This window comes from Phyllostomus hastatus, unplaced genomic scaffold (genome assembly GCF_019186645.2).
Source record: "Phyllostomus hastatus isolate PE091 unplaced genomic scaffold, TTU_PhHast_1.1 phas_contig_468, whole genome shotgun sequence".
In the NCBI taxonomy this organism is placed as follows: domain Eukaryota; kingdom Metazoa; phylum Chordata; class Mammalia; order Chiroptera; family Phyllostomidae; genus Phyllostomus; species Phyllostomus hastatus.
In genome coordinates, this window is record NW_025333884.1 from 1,284,293 (window position 1) to 1,306,173 (window position 21,881).

Consider the following 21,881-nt stretch of genomic DNA (forward strand, 5'->3'; position numbering starts at 1 on the left):
TCCCAGTCCCTGGCAGCAGCCAGCGGGAGGTGGAAGTGCAGGGCTGGGAGGACACAGCCCGTCTGTCCCCAGGCTGGTGGTGTGGGGCATGAGAAAATTAAAGCCCTACTCTCGAGGACTCAGCCCGTGCTGTCATGCTTTTGTGCCTGGGTCTTATGTGCTCCCGGGGCTTCATCCTTACCTTTCCCTCTCTGGCAACCCACCACAGCAGCCAGCCGGCCACCTGGGATGCAGCGAGGGGAGGGGCCATGGAACGGATACTTTTGACACGAGCCCAGCTGTTTACCTGGAGAAGGCCATGAGGAGTGTGTGTGCAGGCTGGGGCGGCGGGGCAAGGCCGCAGAAGCATTTCTGTGAGAGGGCAGGGAATGCCACAGCTCTGAAGGGTGTGGGGACCACGAAGGGAGGTGTCTGTATAAGGTCCTGCCAGTGAACGCTGGGCCAAAGCCTGCTCTGGGTCTCACACCTCCCAGACTTCAGCCCGCTCTTGAGATCTGCAGACTCCCAGCTTCTGGCCAGGCCTTCGTGATTCCTTCACTGTCCCCACCCTCTCGGTTGTGCTTCTTCCCTGACAGACTCAATTCCCATAACGTGGACACCAGGACTCTATGGGTCTGCCACTGCCCGCCCAAGGGCGGGTGGGAGCCAGGGAGATGAGGAGGTGGCACAGGGCGGTGGGAGACAGGGGAGACCCAGCACACAGCCTAAAGCCGACTGCTCAGGGGAGGGTGGAGCGGCATGATTTGACAGGACTAATTTGGGGTGGCCAGGCCAATTCGGAGCCTTATTCTGGGAACCACTGAACTTAGGTAACATATTTAACTGAGCAGATGAGAGATATTACTAATTGAACTGTATGATATATTTACCTGGGGGTAGGACTGGACTTGAATGAAAGGTAGGGACCATTTTTCTAGGTAAGAGCAGCATCATGAACAAGGGTCGGGTCTGACGTTCGAACAAAGGTAGGACCGGCTTCAACCCTGGGGAAGCACTAGATTTGCCCAGCTGTGTTCACTAGAGACATTTCCTGTGGCTGACCATGTGTCCAACGAGGCACTGTATTCAGGCATTTTGCCAAAGGCAGACACTGTCTTCACGCGAGGGCAGACGACACAAGGGCAGCCACCCTACTTCGCTGACAGAGGGTGCCATGTTTTCCTGTCTGCAACAGAGAGGGGCTTCACGTCACCCCAGAACACAGAGCTCTCCTTCCTGGGGGCTTCATCTGCCCCAACAACTCTAGGACCCATACTGAATGAGTCCCCGTGGGAAGTTCACTCAGGCTCCCGTGGGTGGCAGAGGATAATCTGCCTGCGCAGGTGGGGACCCCAACTTGCCCCGCTGTCAGGACAGCAGGTTGGGGAGAGGAGAGGAGGAGGAAGAGCATGAGAACAGGTTTGCATGACTGCTTTTATTTGAGCCACCAGATCTGCCCCCGGAAAGAGCTCCCAGACTGGTCTTCACCTCACGGGAAAGCTCTGCGAGTCGGGGAAGAGGGGCCCATTGCTCCTGCCCCTGCAGGGGGAGGTCAAGATGGATGGTGCCTGTGCCTCGTAGTGACCAGTCGGACCCCTCCCAACACCAATCCCTGTGGGGACTGAGGATGGGCTGCCCTGTCCCAGGTTGGGGGTGGGGTCTCAAAGTCACCCCTGAACAACGCTCCACTGAGGGTGGGGGCCTGGCCCTGAACACCTCGTGTCTCCGGGCGAGGAAGTCACGGTCCCTCACCCACCAGGGCTGCTGCCACTCTCCAGCCCGCTGGTGGGGAGGATGTACATGCTCCATCGCCATCCACTGGGGACCCAGAGAGGTTCCCTGCGTGACCCTCCTCCCCTACATCTCAGGCCAGCAGGCGGCTGTACTCGGCCAGGGCAGAGGACTTTTTCACCCCGTCCCAGATCCGGGCAGCATAGTGGAACCTGTAAGAGGAGGTCGACAGTCAAGAGCTGCCCGGCTAGGGCCCATCCCAGCCCGGGCCCACATATGACCTGTGTGTGAGCCTCCTCAGCTGGGCCACAGGAAGGGGCCAGTGCTGATGGGCAGTGGCCCTGATTCGCTAACTGCCCACAGTGCTGAGCAAAACTGAAGGTCCGGGACCTGGACTGAGACCTCAGATCCCACCTCTGCGTCCACTCAGTACTGGGCTTTGTGGGAAGCAGTTCTGTCTTTATTTCCCTCCAAAGTCCTGTAAGGATCAGCTAAATAACCCTCCTCCCCATTTCCCCGTCCCGCCGGGTCCTGGTTTAGACCAATGGGAGGAGCAGAGCTCCAGCCCCCCAGCCCTGCCCTCACTGCCTTGCTGTGGAGTACTCCCTGCACCCTCCCACAGCCCACGGCTAGCAGACCCAAGGGACCAGCCAGAGGCCGCACCAAGCCAGCCTATTTCCTTTTCAAAGCTGTTTCTCTTAGAAAGTAGAGGAGGCAGACCTGCTCTGGACATAGGAAGCCATGCAAAGCTGGGGCTGGAGAGGGGGTGCAGGGCTCTGGGAGAGCAGGGTGGGAGCCCATCAGCAGAGACGGAAAACAAGGGGAAGGGGACAAGACTGTGCATCCAGGAAAGCTGGAAGGCACAGTCTTGTGGCTCCTGACGGCTTTCTGGCTTCTTCTCCTGCAAGGCTATGCTCGCGCACTCAGGGCCTCAGAATAGATCTTCAAGCTTGACTGGGCTTACCTGTCCTACTCTTCACAAGCAAGCGACACCTAACCACAGGTGTGTGACCCCACTATCTCACACTTCTCTCTGAGCCTGAGTTTCCCCGCGAGTAAAATCGGTGACAAAATCTGCAGCCCCCTGGCTAATTAGGAGAATTCAAAATCACACGCAACAATGTGGTATATGAAACAGAAAGCAACAGATGCACAAACTCACAGACACAAACAACAGTCCGGTAGTGACTAGAGGGGAAGGGTGGGGGGAGGGGGTAAAGGGGTCAAGTATCTGGTGACAGAGGGAGACTGGACTTTGGGTGGCGAGCACACAAAGCAAGGTACAGATGGGTACAGATGACCTGTTGTAGAATCATACACTTACACCTTAGCTAATGCTATTACCCAGCGTTACCCCGTTACATTTAATTAAGTAAAAAAATAAAACAAACCTAACCCTAACACAACCTTATAATTATAACCCCAACTCTTACTTTAACCCTCTAATACTAACCTCAACCATTTAACGCTAAACCTAACATTAACCCTCTAACCCTGACCCTATCCTAAACCCTAAACTTTAAATCCTAACTGTAGCCCCAAACCTAACACCATACCCTAACCCTACACATAACCCTAAACACAAACCCTAAATCCTCCACAACCCTAATGCCACCTCTAGACCTAACTCTAATCTAACTGCTAAACCTAGCCCTAAACCCTAACCCTAATTTTAACTTTAACCAACGCACACCCCCCAAAAGCAAACACCACCACCCCCACACACACACAAGCATAGGCTACCCGACATGGAGGAGGCGCCTACGAGAGGACAGCAGCCATCACCATACCAGGAGAGGGAACTGAACATGGCGAGGCTCTGAGCACACCCTCCGTGGGCATCGTCGGGGTGGGGGTGGGGGTGCGTACCTCTCACTCACCCCTTCTCTGCCTGGAGCTCTTACCAGTTCTTCTCAGTGAGGATTGTATGTGACAGCTGTGGCCGGGCCATGGACATCACTTGGCTCCGGAGCTTGTTCACCAAGGACTGGAAACTGGGGTGGCCACGGTACCCGGGAAGCAGGGAGAAGAGTGGGCTGGAGCCGGGTCCTGGGAAGTTAAGGTGGGAGAATAAGGGGCCTTCCTCCCCGTCAACCGGCATCCTGGCCTTCCTGGCCTTCCAGGAGCACCTGAGCTCAGCCCCGCCCAGCTTTTCCTGTACTTACAGGACTCTGAAACCTGCCCCAGAGAAAGGGTCCAAGCACCTCAGGGACAGGCCGGCCTCCCCTCACACCAGGGTGGGAACCTGTCAACCTCAGACCAGGGCAGCCTGAGTCTCCCCCTAACCAAGGTGGACCTGTGTCTGCCTCCAGACCAAGGAAGCCCCTGGCTGCCCGTGGCCGATGCCCTTGAGGGGGAACTGCACCTGCCCTGGGTGGGTTTTCACTCTCCACTTCGCTGTCCATGAAGGGCATGAGGAACAAGTTGACCTCTGAGTCCAGGAAGTCGGGGGGCAGCCCAGGGAAGACATTGCACTGCAACATGGACAGAGTACCTGGAGGAGGGAAACGGGGAGCCTGCAGGGACCACGCTGCCAGGGCGGGCAGAGGGCGGGGGGACGTGTAAGGTGGTCACGCTGGGATCAGGAGACTAGTCTGGGGATCTAGGCCGAGAGGCTGGCCAGCCTGGGGGCAATGCAGGGACCCTCACCCTTATAACGCAGGTGCGAGTGCGCCATGAGCTGGTCAATTATCAGGTGCATCTGCCGCAGCTTTCGAGGACAGAAGTCCTCCCGGCGAGCTTTGTTCTGTAGGAAGACTGGGAACGGGGGGGCAGGGGTGGGGATATGGGGCCCTGTGAGGCTCGGCCACGAGCACTGGCCCCCCCTCACCGTGAAGATCTGCCCTCACCCTGAGTTCAGATCACTTGTAAATATTTATGTGACATGTAACTTCACTTTAGCACCAGGCCCTGAGTGATGCTGGAAACCCAGAGATGAGTCAGGTGTGGTGTCTGCCCGCAAAGATGGAAAGACAGGAGAGGAAGATGGCCATGTGATTAGGGGTATTTCAGAAAGTGGCACCAGGGGCTTGGCAAGGCCAGAGAGGTAGGCGGACCCTGCCTGGGGTGCCCTAAATGAACTGGATCTCAGCCCAACAGCGGGAACATCGGTGTGTGGGCCACTCGGGTCAAGCCCAGATTCACTCCCTGAGCCCCAGGCTCGGAGATGCCAGGGACTCAGAAACGGGTGGGCTCGGGCCCTGTCCCCAAGAGGCTCCCATTCCATTCAAGGAGCCAGACCCAGGCTCGAGGGCTTCCCCTCAGTGGCCAGGGTGGGACTGCGTCCCTTACAGGATGGTGATGCTAATTTTTTTGACCTCCCTCCTCCCACCTCCCCACTCTCCCTGTGTCCCTCGTTTTGCCCTTCTTTCCCGTAGCCACCCCTCTGGGCCCCAGCGAAGCTCTCACCCAGGTGGGGGTAGTACTCGGTGCCCTCATCGGAGCCCGACGAGCTGCTGGACTCGTGGCTGGGGGACGGGGTGGAGGGCTTCACCATCTCCGCTGTCTGCAGGAACCTGGGGGTTTGAGGGGACAGGCTGGCCAATGCTCTGGCCCTGGTACCCCACATCCCACAGCCTGCGAGAAGGAACTCCCTTTGCAAATCTGATGAAAGCTATGGCCACACCCTGAAAAATGTCACATATACACACCAGATTTCTCACAAATTTTAGGGAGTCCAGACACAAATCCACGGATTTACATCAACTGGATGCATTTTTTATGAGTTGATGATATTTTAAACACCATTATTTAGAGCAGTGTAAGTCCACAACAAAACTGAGTGGCAAGTACAGGCCTTTCCCATGAACCTCTGCCCCACTCTCAGCCTCCTTGGCTATCGACATTTCACAAAACTACCCTGACACGTCATTAGAGCCCAAAGTCCACGGGTCAAGTCCATGGTTCCCTCGGTGCGGTTTACTCTCTGGGCTTTGACAAACATGACCTGCACACACTGCTGCATTATCACGCAGAGCAATGCCGCTGCCCTAAAACTCCTGGGGGCTCCACCTAGTCGTCCCTCCCGTACCCCCAAGCCCGGAACCGGACCTTCATACGGTTTCCATAGTGTCACCTTTTCCAGAACATCATGTAGTTGGAATCATACAGTGTAGCCTTTCCACATGGCCTTCGTTCACTTAGTGGTATGCATTTAAAATTCTTTCACATCTTTCACAGACTGAGAGCTCGTTTCTTTTTAGTCCTAATAATATACCATGTCCAGAAGTACCCATTTCTTTAGCCACTCACCAAGACGGCACTGAAGGCCATCTTGCTCACCTCTAAATTCTGACAATTATGAATAAAGCTGCTGGAAACATCTGTGCAGGATTTTGAGTGGACATAAGTTTTCAGTTTATGCTACTTTTAGATAATGTTTTTCCAAACACGTAAAAGTAAGTACTGTTTCCAGAGGTAAGGAATGATGGGGTGTGACAAAATGATGGTTATCTTCCTCCTACAGACACACACACAAACATGATCTCCATAGTTCTAAGGGGCTCACCTACTCCAGGGTGCCCACTGGTAGACTCTGCTTAAAAACAAGGCTCTCCCGCTGGCCCACACCTGAGCCCACAGCCCCGCAAGAACACAGCCTGTTGTATCTGTCTTCTTCAGACCCGCCTCCCCGGTGCCCAGAATAGCGAATGACATACGTAAATGCTCAACATTATTTATCACTCGGATGGATTCCCACGAACAATGGTGACAGGAAGGGAGGTTTCAGAACTAGGATGCTTAGATCTGGCCACAGTGACTGGCTCCCCAGCAAGTCTGTCCTCACACCTGGCCAGGCCCACAGCTCCACGCCACACCCAGGGTTACTCACACAGATGGGAAGCTCCCACTTATCGGTTCCTCACTATGTACCAGGCACTATACTGAATGCTTTAAATTCTTCTAACTCACTCAATCTACCCGAAACAGTTTTGCCTTTGCGGAACTGTGGGAAAAGAAGCCACTTCCAAGGGGAGCTGAGTGTCAAACCCAGGGCCGCCCGATCCTGGAGACATCCGCTTCCTTCAGCTCAGCTCCTCTCTCCCAAGAGCTCCCCTTCCGTCCTGGCACCTGTGCCCTGTGCCCAGGCTGCTGGCCTCCCTTCCGCTACCTGCTGGGGCCCGAGGCCAAGGAGGACCCTTGTGGCCATAGGTCCTGAGCCAGTTCTGTCTGGGGCACTTCCAGCTGCTTCAGGCAGGACTCCTGCCAGACCCAGACTCCCTCCCTTCTTCTGCCTGCAGGGTGCCAACGGGACAGCACACACATCTGCGGGGGGGGACAAGACTCTAAGGACTGAACAAGCCAGCTCTTTCTGCTATCCATTCAACATACTTCAATTATCAATTATCATCAATTATCTCCCTGGGCCAGGCACTGAGCAAGGCGCTGGGGACTCTGTCTGCCTAGTCATCCCTCCCCCGCCTAACCCTTGGCAACCCCAGAGACAAACCACAGAGAGATCTACACTAGCCTGTCGGAGCGACAAGTGCAATGAAGGGAAGACAACAGGGCAGGAGGAAGGGGAACAGGGGGGCCTAAGTGAGAAGGTCAGGGAAGGCCCAAGGGAGGGGTTCTGAGAAGATCTGCAGGGAGGGTGTTTCTGATTGAGGGGTGAGGGTGAGGGGTGAGGGGTGAGGAAGGCCTAAGCTGCACGAGGAACAAGCATGAGGTCACCACGGCTTTCATGGAGGCAGGGAGGGCAAGCAGCAGGAGAGAGGGCCAGTGAGGTGACTGGGAACACGGGGCGGGGGGGGCAGGGGCGTGGGGGGCCTGTAAGCCAGGCTCAGGGACGACTGGATTTTGCTGAGTGATGTGTAGTCAGCGAAGGGTTGTAAATGTGCATGTGCGTACTGAGGGAGGGTTAAGTGGTGGTGACCCACTGCACTTGTATTTAATTTAATTTTTATTTTTAAAGATTTTATTTATTTACTTTTAGAAAGAGGGGAAGGGAGGGCAAAAGCAAGGGAGAAAAACGCCAAAGTGTTGTTGCCTCTCACACACCCTCTACTGGGGACCTGGCCCACAGCCCAGGCATGTGCCTGACTGGGAATTGAACCGGCAGCCCTGTGGTTTGCAGGCTGGCGCTCAATCCACTCAGTAACACCAGCCAGGGCTCCACTTGCATTTTAAAAGGATCCCTTGGGCTGCAGTGTGGAACCAGTGAGCCCTGGGCAAGCAGCTGGGTCTCTGGACCCTGCGTCTCATGGCTGCCTCCCCCTCCCCTGCAGCCCCTCACCTGTACAGACTGAGGTCCGTAAACCAGTCCTGGACGACAATCACCACGTGGCAGACCGTGAAGAGGAAGGCAGCAATCTGGAGTGACTGGGGTGGGGGGTAAGAGAGAAGGGCCACAGAATTGAAGGTCCCCTCTGCCCAGAGAGGCGTCCCTGATCCCAGACTGAGGGGATGTCAGGGTAAGAGCCTCAGAGCCTTTAAGTACCTACTGTGTGCTCAGACTGTGCTGGCACTTCCCTCAGGGGCCATCCCTCCATCGAGCACAGTAGGAACCATCACCCCCATTTTCAGAGGCAGAGACTGAGGCCTGAGAGGGAGGGCGTGTTAACGACTTTTCTGAGGGGCAGAGCCAGGTCTGGCTGTCAGTGCTGGCCTCTTCCGACAGACAGCCGGGGCTCTGATGAAGCAGAAACAAGGTCAACCCACACCTAGCCCCCCACCACAGATCTAGCAAGGCAGGGTAGTGCCTCACCCCCGGGCCTGGCTCGGCTCCCTCACCTGCATCTCAACGTAGGTGTGGGGGAGGTTGTATTCTGGAGGCAGCTTGCGGTCATTGTTGATGAGGTGGTCCAAGATGGAGGGGCTCAGGATGGGCTGGGGTGAGGAAGAGAAAAGGGGTCAGAGAAGAGGGTGGGGGTCAGGATCCTAGGGGTCATGGCTACCCATGTCCCACACATTGAACGCAAATACATCGCTTCTCTTGGGACAAAATACAGTCAGAAACACAAGCAGGCAGCTTCTAATTAGCACACTGCTGGTCAGCAAGAGGCGAGGGCCAAGTTTAAAGCGGGCACACTTCCCCCAGCTCTCAGGTGCCTCATGCCCAAACAGGCCAGAGCTAGTGCTAACAGACCTAACATTTACCCGTATGAGTCATGTCCCTGCAAGACCCTTCGCTGTTAGTTGTCTCAAATGCCTTCATAACTTTGCTAACATTATTACTTAGGTCAAAAAACGATTAGTGTGAGATTGGTGAGGATTTAAGAAGTGTACCAGTGGGTGTAAAAGAATCAGTGGTGAGCTCATCAGACTTTTCTTAGAGAAACATTCCATTAAAAACCTGTAAGAGCTCAATCAGCTTGCTGCTCTGTGGCCTTCTTACTGCAGTGAGCGGAATTAAGAAAAAGGCTTTTCCAACTGCTCACTTTCTAAACCCCAAACACCGAGTGTTTATTTTGTGTTGTTTGTTGAACTTCCATTCTGCCCGCCACGGCCTCTGACCCAGCTGGCACACAGTCCAGTTCCCTCCTAGGTCCCCGCGGTCCATGCACAGAGCCTGGCCCACAGGTGTCAGGCGACATTTGCCACCAATTCCCAAACTGAGCACCACCTGTGACACAGGGCCCCCTACAGAAGAGCTCCAGGGGGTGGGGCGGGGGGATACCACACACGAATCAGACTGACAGACCCCAAGCTGCAGTGAGAGGTGCACATGGGCATGAGCAGATGCTCAGAGGAAGCTTCCAAGAGGAGGCCACACCCCAGCAGAATCTTCAGGGAGAAGGCATTAGCCAAGTGAAATGGCCTGGGCAGAGCCAGCACTGATGGTGATGGCAGTGACAGCTAAGGGTATAGAGTATCCACTGCATGTGGTGGGTGCATCCAGTGCACTGGACTTGTGTCAACTCACTGAAATTTCACGAAGACCCCCGTTTCAGGGAAAGGGAACAGGATGTGGAAAGCTCACAGGGGACAGAGACCCTGGTGGGGCCTGTGCTGTGTGTGGCAGGGTTCAGGGCTACACCAGAGGGGAGGTTAGAAGAGTGTGGAGGAGGAAGTCACATAAGCCCTGAATGCCAGGCTAAGGAGCAGGAACTCTGCGTAAGAGCAAAGAGGGAGCTAAGGAAAGCTGCCTGTCACATGCATGACAAGTCACTACCAAAGGCAGTCATTCGCCCAAACACTCAGCCCGTGGCAGGTCCTGTGCCCAGCACTGTGCTTCATGGCTCCACCCAATGCTTGCCACAACCCTATGAGGCCGAGTATACTTACCGTCCCCATTTACAGAACAGGAAACTGAGGTTTGGGGGAGGGGCACATTCACTCCAAGTCACCCAGTGGGTAAGATTTAAAGGCAGAACCTGGACACAGATTGATTCCAGGGCCCACACTCTTAACTGCTGTGCTAGAAGATTCTTTAGGCTACTGTGTGCACATGAAAAGGAAGAGACAGGGCAAAAATCTGACAGGAAGAGACTAAGGGCCAAAAACCACAGAACTTGCCCAAAGGCACCCAGCATGCCCCTGGCCTGGCTGGAGCCACATGCAGACCAAGCAGGGTGCGGGCTTAAAAAGCTTTTGGTATGGAGCTGAATGCCACACGCTGCAGGAGGCGGTGGCAGGTGGAGGTTGGCACCTGCGTGTCCAGGAAAACAATCCGCTCCTGGGTAATAAAGAAGTCGATGCCACTGGTCTGGTTGCCCCCTCGTTCCTTCATTTCGGCGCTCTGGGCCCGGAAAACGTAGGCCCTGTGGAGGAGCAGTGGGGAGAGTTACAGCCTCGTTCTCAGCCACTGACACTTCCAGTGCCACACAGCTCCCTGCCTGCCCATGAAGCCTTCCCCCCATGGCCCCTGCTGCTGGGGAGGAGGGAAGCAGGCCAACGGAGCTGCATTTTACACCACGGGACTCCACCCCTACCCACAGTAGACTGGGTAATTCACTTAATGAAGTCAGTAAACTTAGGTGCTGAAGAGCAGAGACTGGGCCTGACTGCTGGGATTCACACCCCAGCTCTGCCTCTTCCTGCCTGTGTGGCTGCAGCAGCTTCCTTGATCTTTTTCCTGGTTTCCTCATCTGTGAAGTGGGGACCACAACAGTGTCAAACCTTATAGGGTTACTGGGAGGCTAATACATGCACAGCTCTTAGAAGAGCGTCTGATAACAGTGACTTACAATTGTCAGCCAGTAACTACCAAGTGTGCCTGCTCTCTGCCAGGCCCCGGAAACAGGCCGGCAAGTCTCCACAGGGGGAGGCCGTTTGGTGTCTCAGTTCCCAGCCCACCCCCGTCAGGCGAGCCTCTCTCATGTCTATCTGTGCTGGGTGCTTGGGATACGACAGCAGAGCTGACAGAGCTGGGCTTGGCCCTAAACTGCTGAGGCTCAACCTGGCCACTGTGTGACATAGACAAAGCAATTTTGTCTCTTTCAACATGTAAAATCAAGATAATAGTATCTATCATATTTTGCCAAGCACAATGCACTTCTGTGTATAGTGCACACCCACTCGGTATCTTCATGCACACTACACTCGGTATCATCGTACCCGTGGTATGTAATTATAGCCATGTATAATGCACATCCTTATTTTTCCGTCAAAAATTTGGGCAAAAGAACTGTGCATTATACATTGCAAAATATGGTACCTCTCAAAGGGTAACTGCCACCTCCCTGAGATGCTTAGTATGTTTTCTGGCCTAGAGCAGGTATCCTCCCAAAACACCATACTGAGGACCTACTATGTGCCAGGATGTAGCAGTGAACAAGAAAGACAAAGTCTCTGCTTCCATGTAGCTTCTGGTCTAGCTTACAAACCAACAGAGATCAGTAACTACAGGCGTTGGGGAGAGATGTGCAGAGCCGTGAGTGGGAATGAGTTTGTCCATGGAGCGGGGAACAATTGCCCTAACAGACAAATGCTGCTGCTGAGGGTGAGAGAGAAAAGGGGGGCCAATTAAACAAGTTAATTAACTTAAAGGGGGAGGTGGGAGGGATGCACGATGGGAGCAAAGACTAGTCCGGGCAGGGGGCAGGAGGCTTGTGTAAGGGTCAGAGCAGAGGACGAAGGGGGCTGGGAGCGAGAAGAGGCCCTGGAGGGGCACGGTGAGGAGTTGGGGCTTCGGCCTGTGAGCAAGCTCCTGAAGAGATCTGAGTAGAGTGACAGGACAGGATCTGGGTTCTGGAGAGCTCTCCCTCACTGCCGTGTGGCCAGGGCTGTCAGGTGGGAAGAATGGATGACGAAAGACAAGCCCAGCACTCCGGGGCCTCCCATGTCTCCCTGACCTGATGTCCGAATCCCCCCCTTGCTCACTCCGCTCCACCCCGAGGCATCCACGTGTCTGCACACATGTTGGGCACTCTCCCAACTCAGCGGTTCACAACTGCTGTCCCTCCGACTAGAATGCTTTTCCTCCTCCAAGCCTGCTTTCCCTCAAATGCCCCCTCAGTGAAGCCTTCCCTAACCACCCAACATGAAACTAACCCAGCCCTTACAATGCCTCCCTATAATCCTTTCCCATTTTGTCACCATCTTCTAACATGCCCAATATCATATTTATTTAGTTTACTACCTCCTCCACTGCTGAAGCCTTGAGAGGGGACGAGGCCGACTGGGGGGCAGAGGAGCCTCCCAGCTTGGGTTCTAGCGGATCACACTCACCACAGTGGTCCGTAACCTGTTCTGCATCTGCATCAGCTGCACTGAGAACTGGTGGAAGCTATGGACTCTTTCCCTAGAAGAAACCCCTGACCGCAGATGTGTATAAAATTCTGCATTTACTGTTAGGGTGTTGTCATGGACCCCCTGACGCCCATCTGTGGAGTGCAAGCTAATATCACCTGCTTTATTAAAAAAAAGAAACAAAACTATTTTTGAGATAACCCCAAGTGGCTACTACCCCTTCTCCTCCCCCATTCTGAGTCTTCCTTAATCAGACTGTGTATCCCCCTACTCCCTGCCTTTCCCCTTTCCTTCTCTTAGTTTCGGACCCTTGTTCTTAAGCTCCCTCGTCCACCATGTCCCCTCCTGGGACTTCATCCTTTATCCTCGTGATCACACCCATCCTTACTCAAGAACACAGCACTGAGGCTGGTCTGGAACCCACGCCTGCCATCCAGACCTCTCCGTTCTATTTCCCAGCGGTATCAGCCACATCGGTGAGCACTTGCTCCAGGCCAGGCTCTCGTTACCTTTTGGCTTCCTGATCTTACTTCATCCCCCCAAAACCCACTTTACAGATGAGGAAGTGACATGCTGGAAGGTGACGTGACCTGCCCAAGGTCAAAAAGCTGGTGAGTAGCTGGGCTGAGACTAAAGTGGGCCTCAATCCAAAGACAAATGAGAACTTCACCCTAGGTCCTGGCTGGGCTCTGCACCATTTCCCGGGGCAAGGCAGGAAGGGAGGAACAGGACTGGTTACCTTGGAGCTACACAAAAATTTAGTCCAGCCCCTGTTCGTTCTCATCTGATGAAGATATTGAGGCCAGGGGAGGGGAAGCAACTCCTCAAAGACCTTTAGCTATACCACTCACAACACCCAGGCCCACCCTCCTGTGTCTCAGGTGGGTGCCCACCTTCCTCCTGGCCCCCCACACCCCTACCTGATGCCCTCTCACCTCTGATCCTCCTCAGGAGTGTTGGCTGACAACAATGACATGATCATGGACTTGCCTGTCCCCTGAAGGCCCAGGACACCAACCACCAACACATCGGTCTGATCCAACAAATACTGTGGGAGAATGCAGGAATGCGGCCCTCAGGAACCCATGAGTTGCTTGAGTGGGAATGAGATGAGGGGGCCCCAGACCTCAGTGGCTTGCCCGCCTGCCTTGTCAGATATGAAGAAAAAATTCTTGCCAGGGGTGTGTGTGTGTGTGTGTGTGTGTGTGTGTGTGGTGGGGGGTGGGGGGTGGTACTGGACTATTTGGGGTACACCAAAACAGCAGCTGTGAGGGTTCCAAAGTAGAAAAGAGCCTGATATAGTCAAGAGGCTAATAAGAATCAGTGTGGCTGGAACACTGGGGAAAAAGGGAGCTTGGCCTTTGGGAAGAGAAGGGGGAGGCACAGGAATTCAAGGACAAGTCGAAGAAAACAGGACTTGGTAACTCCTGGGAGGCTCTCTGCTCAGTCAGGTTGCGAAAACTTGGGGGAGGCGTGAGAAAGCGTGCAGGAGCAGGAGATCAGCCCATCCTGGCTCTCTCCGTGGGGTTAGGTCCTGGAAATTCCTGAGGCCTCCACCTCTGGGCCACTGACTCTGCTGACTTTCACCACCAGGGGGCACAAGAGACATGACTCAAGGAAAAGGAATACAGTAGGTCCTTGAAAAGCATCCTTTTGTTAGGAGGGTAGTAAGGAAAGAAAAAAATCAATTCCCAGCCGGGGTCACTGTCTGTGTGGGTTTTCTCCCGGGACTCTGGATTCCTCCCTACATCCCAAGGATGCGCACATTAGGTGAACTGGCGTGCCTACTGGCGTGTCCCAGTCTGAGTGAGAGTGGTGTGGGTATGAGTGGCCCTTTGATGGCAGGGCTCCTGTCTGGGGTGGGTTTGCACTTTGCACCCTGAGCCGCAGGAACAGGCTCACCTGTGATGTGACCCTGAGCTGGAATAAGCGGGTTGGAAAAATAATCATCTGACTTGTTTTCATTAATCTTTGACTTTCTTTCTTAAGAAGAAAACATTTTACTTCAGTGTTTAACATTAATATTAATTAATGAAAATGTTTTATTTCAGTGTTTAATATTAGAAGTGTTTGGGGTCTTTATTTAAAAGTTTGGCGATGCTTCTGTGACCAGAAATAAGCTATAGGAACTTAACTCTTGTTTATATCAATTAGCCTAAAGTGAAATTAGTTTCCTTATACATTGTTTTGCTTAAAGTCGCAGTTTCCAGGAACCTATCAAGGATGTTACATGAGAACTATATGTCCTCAACCTCAACTGTGGCTAGCGCTCCTTAGAATCACCTGGAGAGCTTAAAAAAAAGGAGAGAAAAAAAAAAAAAAGCAGCGAATCCTGGGCCCAACTCTAGACACAGGAAAGCAGCAAAGCTGGGGCTAGCCCTGTTCAATAAGGCAGACACTGGCCACACGTGGCTATTTAAATTAAAATTAAACAAAATAAAAAATCCAATCCACATTTTGCGATATGTGGGTAAGTGCCCAACAGCCACGTAGGAGGATACAGCCATCACACTAGATAACACAAACACGGAACCTTTGCACCACTGCAGAGAGTTCTGCGTGACTGTGCTGAAGGGAAGGGTTTGGGCACTGGCTGTCTTTAAAAACAAACAACAAAACCTCCCCAGGTGACATCAGTGTGAGAGAGGACACACAGAGGCAGCAGGGTCAGGTGATAGCTGGGACTGGCACACTGGCCTAACATCTAAGCTGTTGGGGAAGGAGGGGACACACCGGGGTGAGCTGAGCAGGAGCCTGATCTGATAGGTCTGGGGGTGGGAAGGGTGGCAGAAGGGGGGAAATGAAGACCAGCAGACTGGAGGCAGGCATGTCAGTCCAGGAATGGCAGTCTGAACGAGAGCAGAGGTTGTTGGGAGGAAGGGGAACCTAAGGGGAACGATACTTAAACCAGTTAACATTGGTACCACACGGGCTTCCACCAGTTCGGAGGGGGACTGAAGCAGGGTCCAGGAGGCCACCCTGCTGTGGGATGGTGCAGGACACCCCCGGGGCACCTCTCAGCCAACCACTATCAAGGTGGGTCAGTACTTTACCAACCAGTGCAGCTGAGCTAGTGGAGCTACTGAAATTCAGGCCTGGCCATTGAGAGCTTTCGGATCCGCTCCCTCCCACTGTGGCAACTGTCTGAAAGCTGTCCGGGCTGGTGCTGCCCACCATGTGGCTGGAGGAGGCGAGGGTGTGGGACCCCGGGGAAGCTCAAGTAGGGGGACACCCTCCCCCTAGTACCTCAATGGCACTGTCACACCAGTTCATCTGGTCGTCCACCAGCTTGATGCTGTGCTTCATGCGCTCTGGAGGCAGCAGTTTGGCCTGGCCCACCACGGCTGGAAACACAAAGCAGGAGACAGAGGATTTGGTGAGGGCCGGTCTGTGTGTGGAGATTCTGGCTGCCAAACAGACCCCATTCGACCCCAACTCACGATCCATGACAGCTGGTGCGGCAGTGCCCATGCCCCGGTTCTGGATCTGGTACACAGGCTGTGTGGGCCTCTGGCCCTCCTTCTCCCCCTTGGGTGGCACAGGGGCTGCAGGGGGCGGTGGGGTGGTGCCCTCGGGCGTTGAGGCATTTGTTGGGGCTGCAGGCCCTTTCCCCTCCTCCCGTGGTTTCATGAGGACAATGGGCTTCTCAAGAGGGGCTGGGGCAGGTGGGGCAGCAGGGGCCGTTGGAGGTGGTGGCTGCTTTGACTGTGGGAGTGAGAAGATTCCAGTCAGTGGGAGAGATCCTTGCCCTATAATTGCTCCCAGCCTCCCCTTCCCAACATTTTCCCTGCTCACCCGCTCTGCTGGAGGTTTTGAGAGGATGATGGGGGTTTTCTGCATGACAGATGCGCCTGTCTCTTCGCTGCCATCCTGTGGTGAGGGAGGGCAGTTATTCCAAGGGCTCTCCTGGAAACTCCTCTGAAAACCTGTATGTGCCAGGCACTAAGGGCCCTCACATATGAACTCCCTCAATCCTACCAACAACTCTGTGAGACAGATACAACTATTACCTCCACTTTACAAATGAAGCAATCGAGGCACAGAGAGGTTAACTAGCCAACCCCAGGTCACACAGACAATAAGCAATGGAGCCAGAATTTGAACCCAGAGAGCCTGGCTCCAGAACCATGCTGTCAACAGCTCCCTCCAGCTGCTTCCGCTAGACAAGCCCAGGAGGAAGGAGCAAGGACCCTGGAGCTAGACAGATCTTGGTTCAGACCTGGCCCTGCCGCTTGCTGGCTGTGTGAATTTGGATAAGCAACTAACCTAACGCCTGTTTCCTCATCTGTCGAGTGGGGATGGGAATTCCTTCGTCACAGGACTATTATGAGTCTGAAAGAAAACAGAACTCATAACTGTCCATGTAGCACCTGAGACATGGCAGGTGCTCACTGTCTGAGAGCTGCTGGTAGCGCCTGCTTTTTTTTTAAAGATTTCATTTATTTATTTTATTTTTAGAGAGGGTAAAGGAGAAAGAGGAGAGAAACATCAATGTGTGGTTGTCTCTCCAGTCCCCCCTACTGGGGGTCTGGCCTATAACCCAGTTACATGCCCTGACTGGGAATCAAACCAGAGATCCTTTGGTTCGCGGGCTGGCACTCAATCCATTGAGCCACACCAGCCAGGGCAGCGCCTGCTGTTCTGACCCTCTCTGCCTCAACCCTGCTCTTGTGCTGGCCAAGCCCATGGACTGAATTCCACATCTGCCTCTTCTCACTCACCCCCAATCTGCTCGAGAATGGGGAGGTGTGAGTTTGAGTCCTGTCCTTTCTTTGGTTTCTTGATTAACATTGGGAGGGTCCTGGCCCCTCACTGGGTCTGTTTCTTCTCCCATATACTGAAGATTCTTATTTTAATCCTGCTCACTTCACTGCCCTCTGGTGAAGAAAAAATAAAAGGGTAATATGAAAGTGTTTTGGAAAGAACAGTTGCGGGCAAACTGTTGGAGGAATGGCTGTGGGCTTTCAGGAGGCCAGGGAGGGAGACAGGCAAGAAGGTCCAAGGAGGAGTGGAAGACACCTGGGCCTGAGGCTGTGAGGGCGGGGAAAAGATGATGGATGGGAGATAATTCAGGAGGCACAATTGTAGCACTGGTGTCTGACTGGCGTGGGGTGGGGGATGGGAGGGAGATGTCCAGAAAGAGGCCTATGGGTTGTCATTGATACTGGGAGGAGAAATGGCAGAAGATGCTGAGGTCAGCAGGGGACATGAAGGATGTAAGGAGTCCACTGGCCAGTTAGGAGGCTGCCAAGGCTCAGTAGCCAAGTCCGAGACAAAGTCAAGAATTGGGAGTTCAGGAACTGAAGCTGAAGGTATAGGGAGATGGTAACATTTTGCAGGAAGATGTGTGTGGGAGGAAAAGAGACTATGTTAGACCCAAGGGGAGAACAAGCAACCCCCCAGTTCCCAATGAATAAATTACTCTTCATTTTTGCAGTCTTATGACTCAGATACTGCTCCCAATGGTTACGGTCTTCCACCCCACCAAACAGCTCTCAGAGGTGGACAGGACCCTGGAGAAAGAACCAGGGGGCAGATTCTGGCAGTAAGTCACCTGCACACAGGAGGAGAACAAGACAGGAGCTGGGCCCACTCCAAGGCTCTGATTCCCAGACCAGGACACGGGCTACAGCAGGCAGATGGTGCTGTGCTGAAGGTTCAGCTGGACCTGGGTTCGAGTCTTGGCCCCAAAGCTTACTATGACTTTGGCTAAGTCCCTTTCCCTGAGCCTCATCTACCTCCTCAGTGAAAATTCCATCTATCATAGGCTATAAGGGTTCAGGAAGACCCAAAGTACACTGCGCACAGCTCAATAAATAGAAACATTTGTTCTGTTACACAACTCTTTAAAATGGGTGAGCTTATGGCACCTCTCAACTCAAACTCTCCAGTGCCAATTTCATTCAGTGAAATCCAAAGTTCTTTCCATAGCCCACCAGGTCCTATGTGATGTGGCCCCAGTGACCTCTGACCTCATCCTTCTGTCACTTTCTCCATCTTCATCCCCTATAGCCACACTGGCCTCAGGCTTGCACATACCAGATAGAAGCCTCAGGGTCTTTTCATTTGCTGTTCTGTCTAGAATTCTCTTCATTCAGATTTTTGTCATTGCTTGTTCCCTCACCTCATTCAGGTCTCTGCTCAAAAGTCACCTCTTCAGAGAAGCCTTCTCTGACCACCTCATCTCACATAGCTCCCCTTATCATTCTCTAACCGTCTTACTCCAAGAAGGCAGTTGGTTTTGTTCACAGATATATCTACAGCATCTAGATTAGTGCCTGGCACATGGCAGGTGCTCAACAAACACCAGTGGAATGAGTGGATACAGAAATGTTGTCCTTGGGACTAGAAACTCACCCGTCTCTCTCTTTCCCATGGTGCAATGTAATCCCTCTCCCGACCGCCAGGCCCAGAGAGATTCTGAGGGCCTCCAGGGCCAGGCTCCTTCCACCGTCGCCGCCTCTCTATACCGTAGAGCCCAGGCTGACTGTGACCAGACTCAGACATGGTTGCCTACAGAGACAAAGAGCTGGATTTTAGGGTAAAGAAAGTCTTCCCCCAACCACTTGGTTAACCCCAGACAATAAGACACGTCCATTCAAGAGAGCTCTGTAGCTGTGGCAGTGACTGCCAACTGGCTCCCAATATTCATTCTGCACTTCTTCCAAAATCTATCAATCAATCCCTCTGGTAAGCTGGGTACATGACTATCGAAAATACACTGTTCAGCCTAGTTTGCAGTTAGGTATGTCCATATGACTAAGTTCTTTCTAGTCAATGATGACTCCTGAAGTGTGTTCTGGCAGTTTTCCATAACTTTCCTCCATAGACGTTGGCCCACGCCCTTTGTTCCTTCCTCCTCTTGGCTGGAAGGAATGTGGGTGTGTAGGCTGGAGCTCAAGCAGCCAATTTGGGCTGTGAGGCAAGTTAGTAGAAGAAAGGCATGGCAGAACAAGATAAAAGGTTTGAGGTTCCCATTAACCTTGACTGCCTACCTCAAGATTCAGTGAGAAACAGATACACTTCTCCTACTTGTAACCAAAACTATCCCCAAATATTAATCATTTTGTCCCAACATAAATATAATTCACAGGGGCAGGGTCACATGAAAATGAGACATCTTCCTTCCCAAAATGCTGAAAGGCATTACCTTACAAATCAGTAACGTGAGCCTCAGTGAGACAGCTACTCTTTTGGTTAACCATGACCTGCATGTGTGGGGACAGGGCTCCAGCATTCAAGGGCCTGTTCACCTTCCATTGCTGGTGGTTCATCATCCATCCCACTCCAAGGTCTCACCAGTGTTCACATCATAAATATACCATACCTACATGAACCACTCCCTACCATTTAAGCATCTGTTTACAAGTAGGTACCTAGGGACTTTCTCCAGGTGTTCACACATGTTCTAGGGAAGTCTCTGAGTACTTCCCTGTTTACAAGCTATAAGGCCGTCTGCCACTGCTTAGGGTCACTGTGGCACATAGCAGCCTATGGACCAAATCTGGTCTGCCTTCTGTTTTTGTAAATAAAGTTTTATTGGAACACAGCCACCAATTTACAGCTTGTCTGTGGAAGCCTTCGTGATTCAATAGCAGAGATGAGTAGCTGAGACAGAGTCAGTATAGCCCCTTACAGAAAGTTTACTGACTCTTGCTTAGCTGGCAAGTGCCCGTTAAATCATTGGATGAGTCCCCTCCAACCCTATCCCAGTAAAAAGGGACATTAAACAGGTCCCTGTGAGAAACTTTCTAGAACTGAAGTATCTGCTTACAAGACGCAGGAGTTAAGTTGGCTGACCAGGTAGGGGCTTATCCAGCTCCTCTCTCACTGCTGTGTGACCCCTTCCCCGGCCACAAACAGGGGGAAAAAGCCTGTTTACAAGTGTTTTTGAAAATGATTCATTTGGCACTTAAATGACTGTTTACAATCTCAGAGAGAGATTGTCCTCAGAACTTGGGTCTCCCTACTTCCTCCCTTGCAATTAAGTGTCTGCTTACACATTATTCTGGAGACCTCTGCAGTGCCTAAATGTCTGTTTTCCGGTGTCAGTGATGACTCTGTCCCAGCACTATAAACTGTTTGTTTACCTATCTAGGAGGGCCCCCTTCCCACGCAAACAAGTGTGCATTTGCTTGTTATTCTGGAAACCTCCACAGTATTTGAGTCTACTTAACAGCCCCTACGGGGAGTTCCCCCAAATGAGTCCACCTACATGCAATCTGTTTACCCTCAGTGTTGTTTCCAAGCTCCTCTGGGGATTCTCCCCAAACGTATAAAGCCAGCCTAAGTGTCTACTGACAGGATTCTTACGGTGACCTCCCAGAAATTGAGTCTAATTACACACTTCTTTGGAGGGGCCTCCTCAGTCCTCATGCATCTCTTCGCACACCCCTTCTGGGGACCTTCCAGATGCTAAGTGTCAATCTGCGCATCATTGGGGGAGACTCCCAGTTCCTAACTCCTCGTTTATGCCCACCCTGATGAAGCACTCGGGAAATGATACACTTTTCTAAGGACTCTCTGGCACTTAAACATATTCCCAGGCTCCTAGGTGAGGCCTCCCCTAGAACCGATGAGTCTTTACCATCCAGGGCCCTTCCCGCCTGCACACATCTCTTCACCGGCGTCCTATGAGGAGCCCCCTACAACCAGTGTCTGAAGGTATCGGGTCTGTGTGCAGGCCCTCTGAGAGGGCACTCCCACAATTTCAGTCTTTCTTGACATGTTCTTGAAAGAACCTTCGCAGACCTTATAACCAGTTTACAGGCCCTCTGATAGGATCTCCCAGAACCGAAGTTCCTGTTTGCAAGTTAATACCTCCTCCCCACCCCACTCCTGCCAAGCCGGCATTCAACGTGCTGCCCCTGGCTCTTCACTCAATTCCGCACCCCCGCGGGCGTCCGAGCCGCTGTCTAACGGTCGGGAAGGGGGCGGGCCCAGACGCGCACCCAGCCGGTGCGGGTGCCTCGCGCGGGCACGCGGCCCCCTTACCTAAGGCGGCTGGTGATTGGTTCTACAGACGCGGCGCGCGCTCTTCGGAACGGGGGTGGGGTGGGGTGGGGGTAGGGAGGTTCCCCCAGCAGCCACCCGCTAGTAAATGGCGTCTGGGGGGGCCAGGAGCGTGGGGGAGACGGAGAGAAAGCGAGCACCAGTCACTTCAGAACCGGTCTCGGGATCCCGGAAGCGGCACCCACAGAAGCACAGAAAGCCGGCGAAAAGGTGGAAGAGGAGGAGGCCAAACTGAGCTCAGATCCCGCGAGCGTAAGCGCCCAACTGAGCATGCGTCGTTGGGAGGTGGTTTGCCTCAACACGCATGCGAACCCCGGAGAACAGGCGGCAGGTGCGCTGCAGCTCCGCCCCAATGCGCGTGCGCGTTGGTGGGGGCTGGAGTGGAAGAGCGGAAAAGGCAGAGCGCGGCCCCGGAGATTTCAGCTTTGAGTCCCGCCTCCTCAGAGGTTTTGGCGGATGCGGTAGGGTGGGGCGGCAGGGAGGAATTTCGGTGTCCGGGACGGAGTACATGCTGAGAACCTGGGAAC

The 21,881-nt window shown here is 53.3% G+C and overlaps 1 protein-coding gene across 1 annotated transcript; it reads right to left on the reverse strand.

Annotated features, from left to right (window-relative positions):
• Positions 1 to 1,399: 1,399 nt before the first annotated feature.
• On the reverse strand, positions 1,400 to 21,597 carry SMG9 (SMG9 nonsense mediated mRNA decay factor). Its single transcript, XM_045845364.1, has 14 exons — positions 21,337 to 21,597; positions 18,700 to 18,855; positions 16,138 to 16,212; positions 15,783 to 16,047; positions 15,589 to 15,686; positions 13,278 to 13,390; positions 10,301 to 10,412; positions 8,443 to 8,538; positions 7,946 to 8,031; positions 5,119 to 5,225; positions 4,360 to 4,467; positions 4,076 to 4,204; positions 3,615 to 3,759; positions 1,400 to 1,922 (listed from the first exon to the last, which is right to left on the reverse strand). Exons 2-14 carry the CDS (start codon positions 18,847 to 18,849, stop codon positions 1,844 to 1,846), a joined length of 1,563 nt encoding a protein of 520 aa, XP_045701320.1. The 5' UTR covers positions 18,850 to 18,855; positions 21,337 to 21,597; the 3' UTR covers positions 1,400 to 1,843.
• Between the last annotated feature and the right edge of the window lie 284 nt (positions 21,598 to 21,881).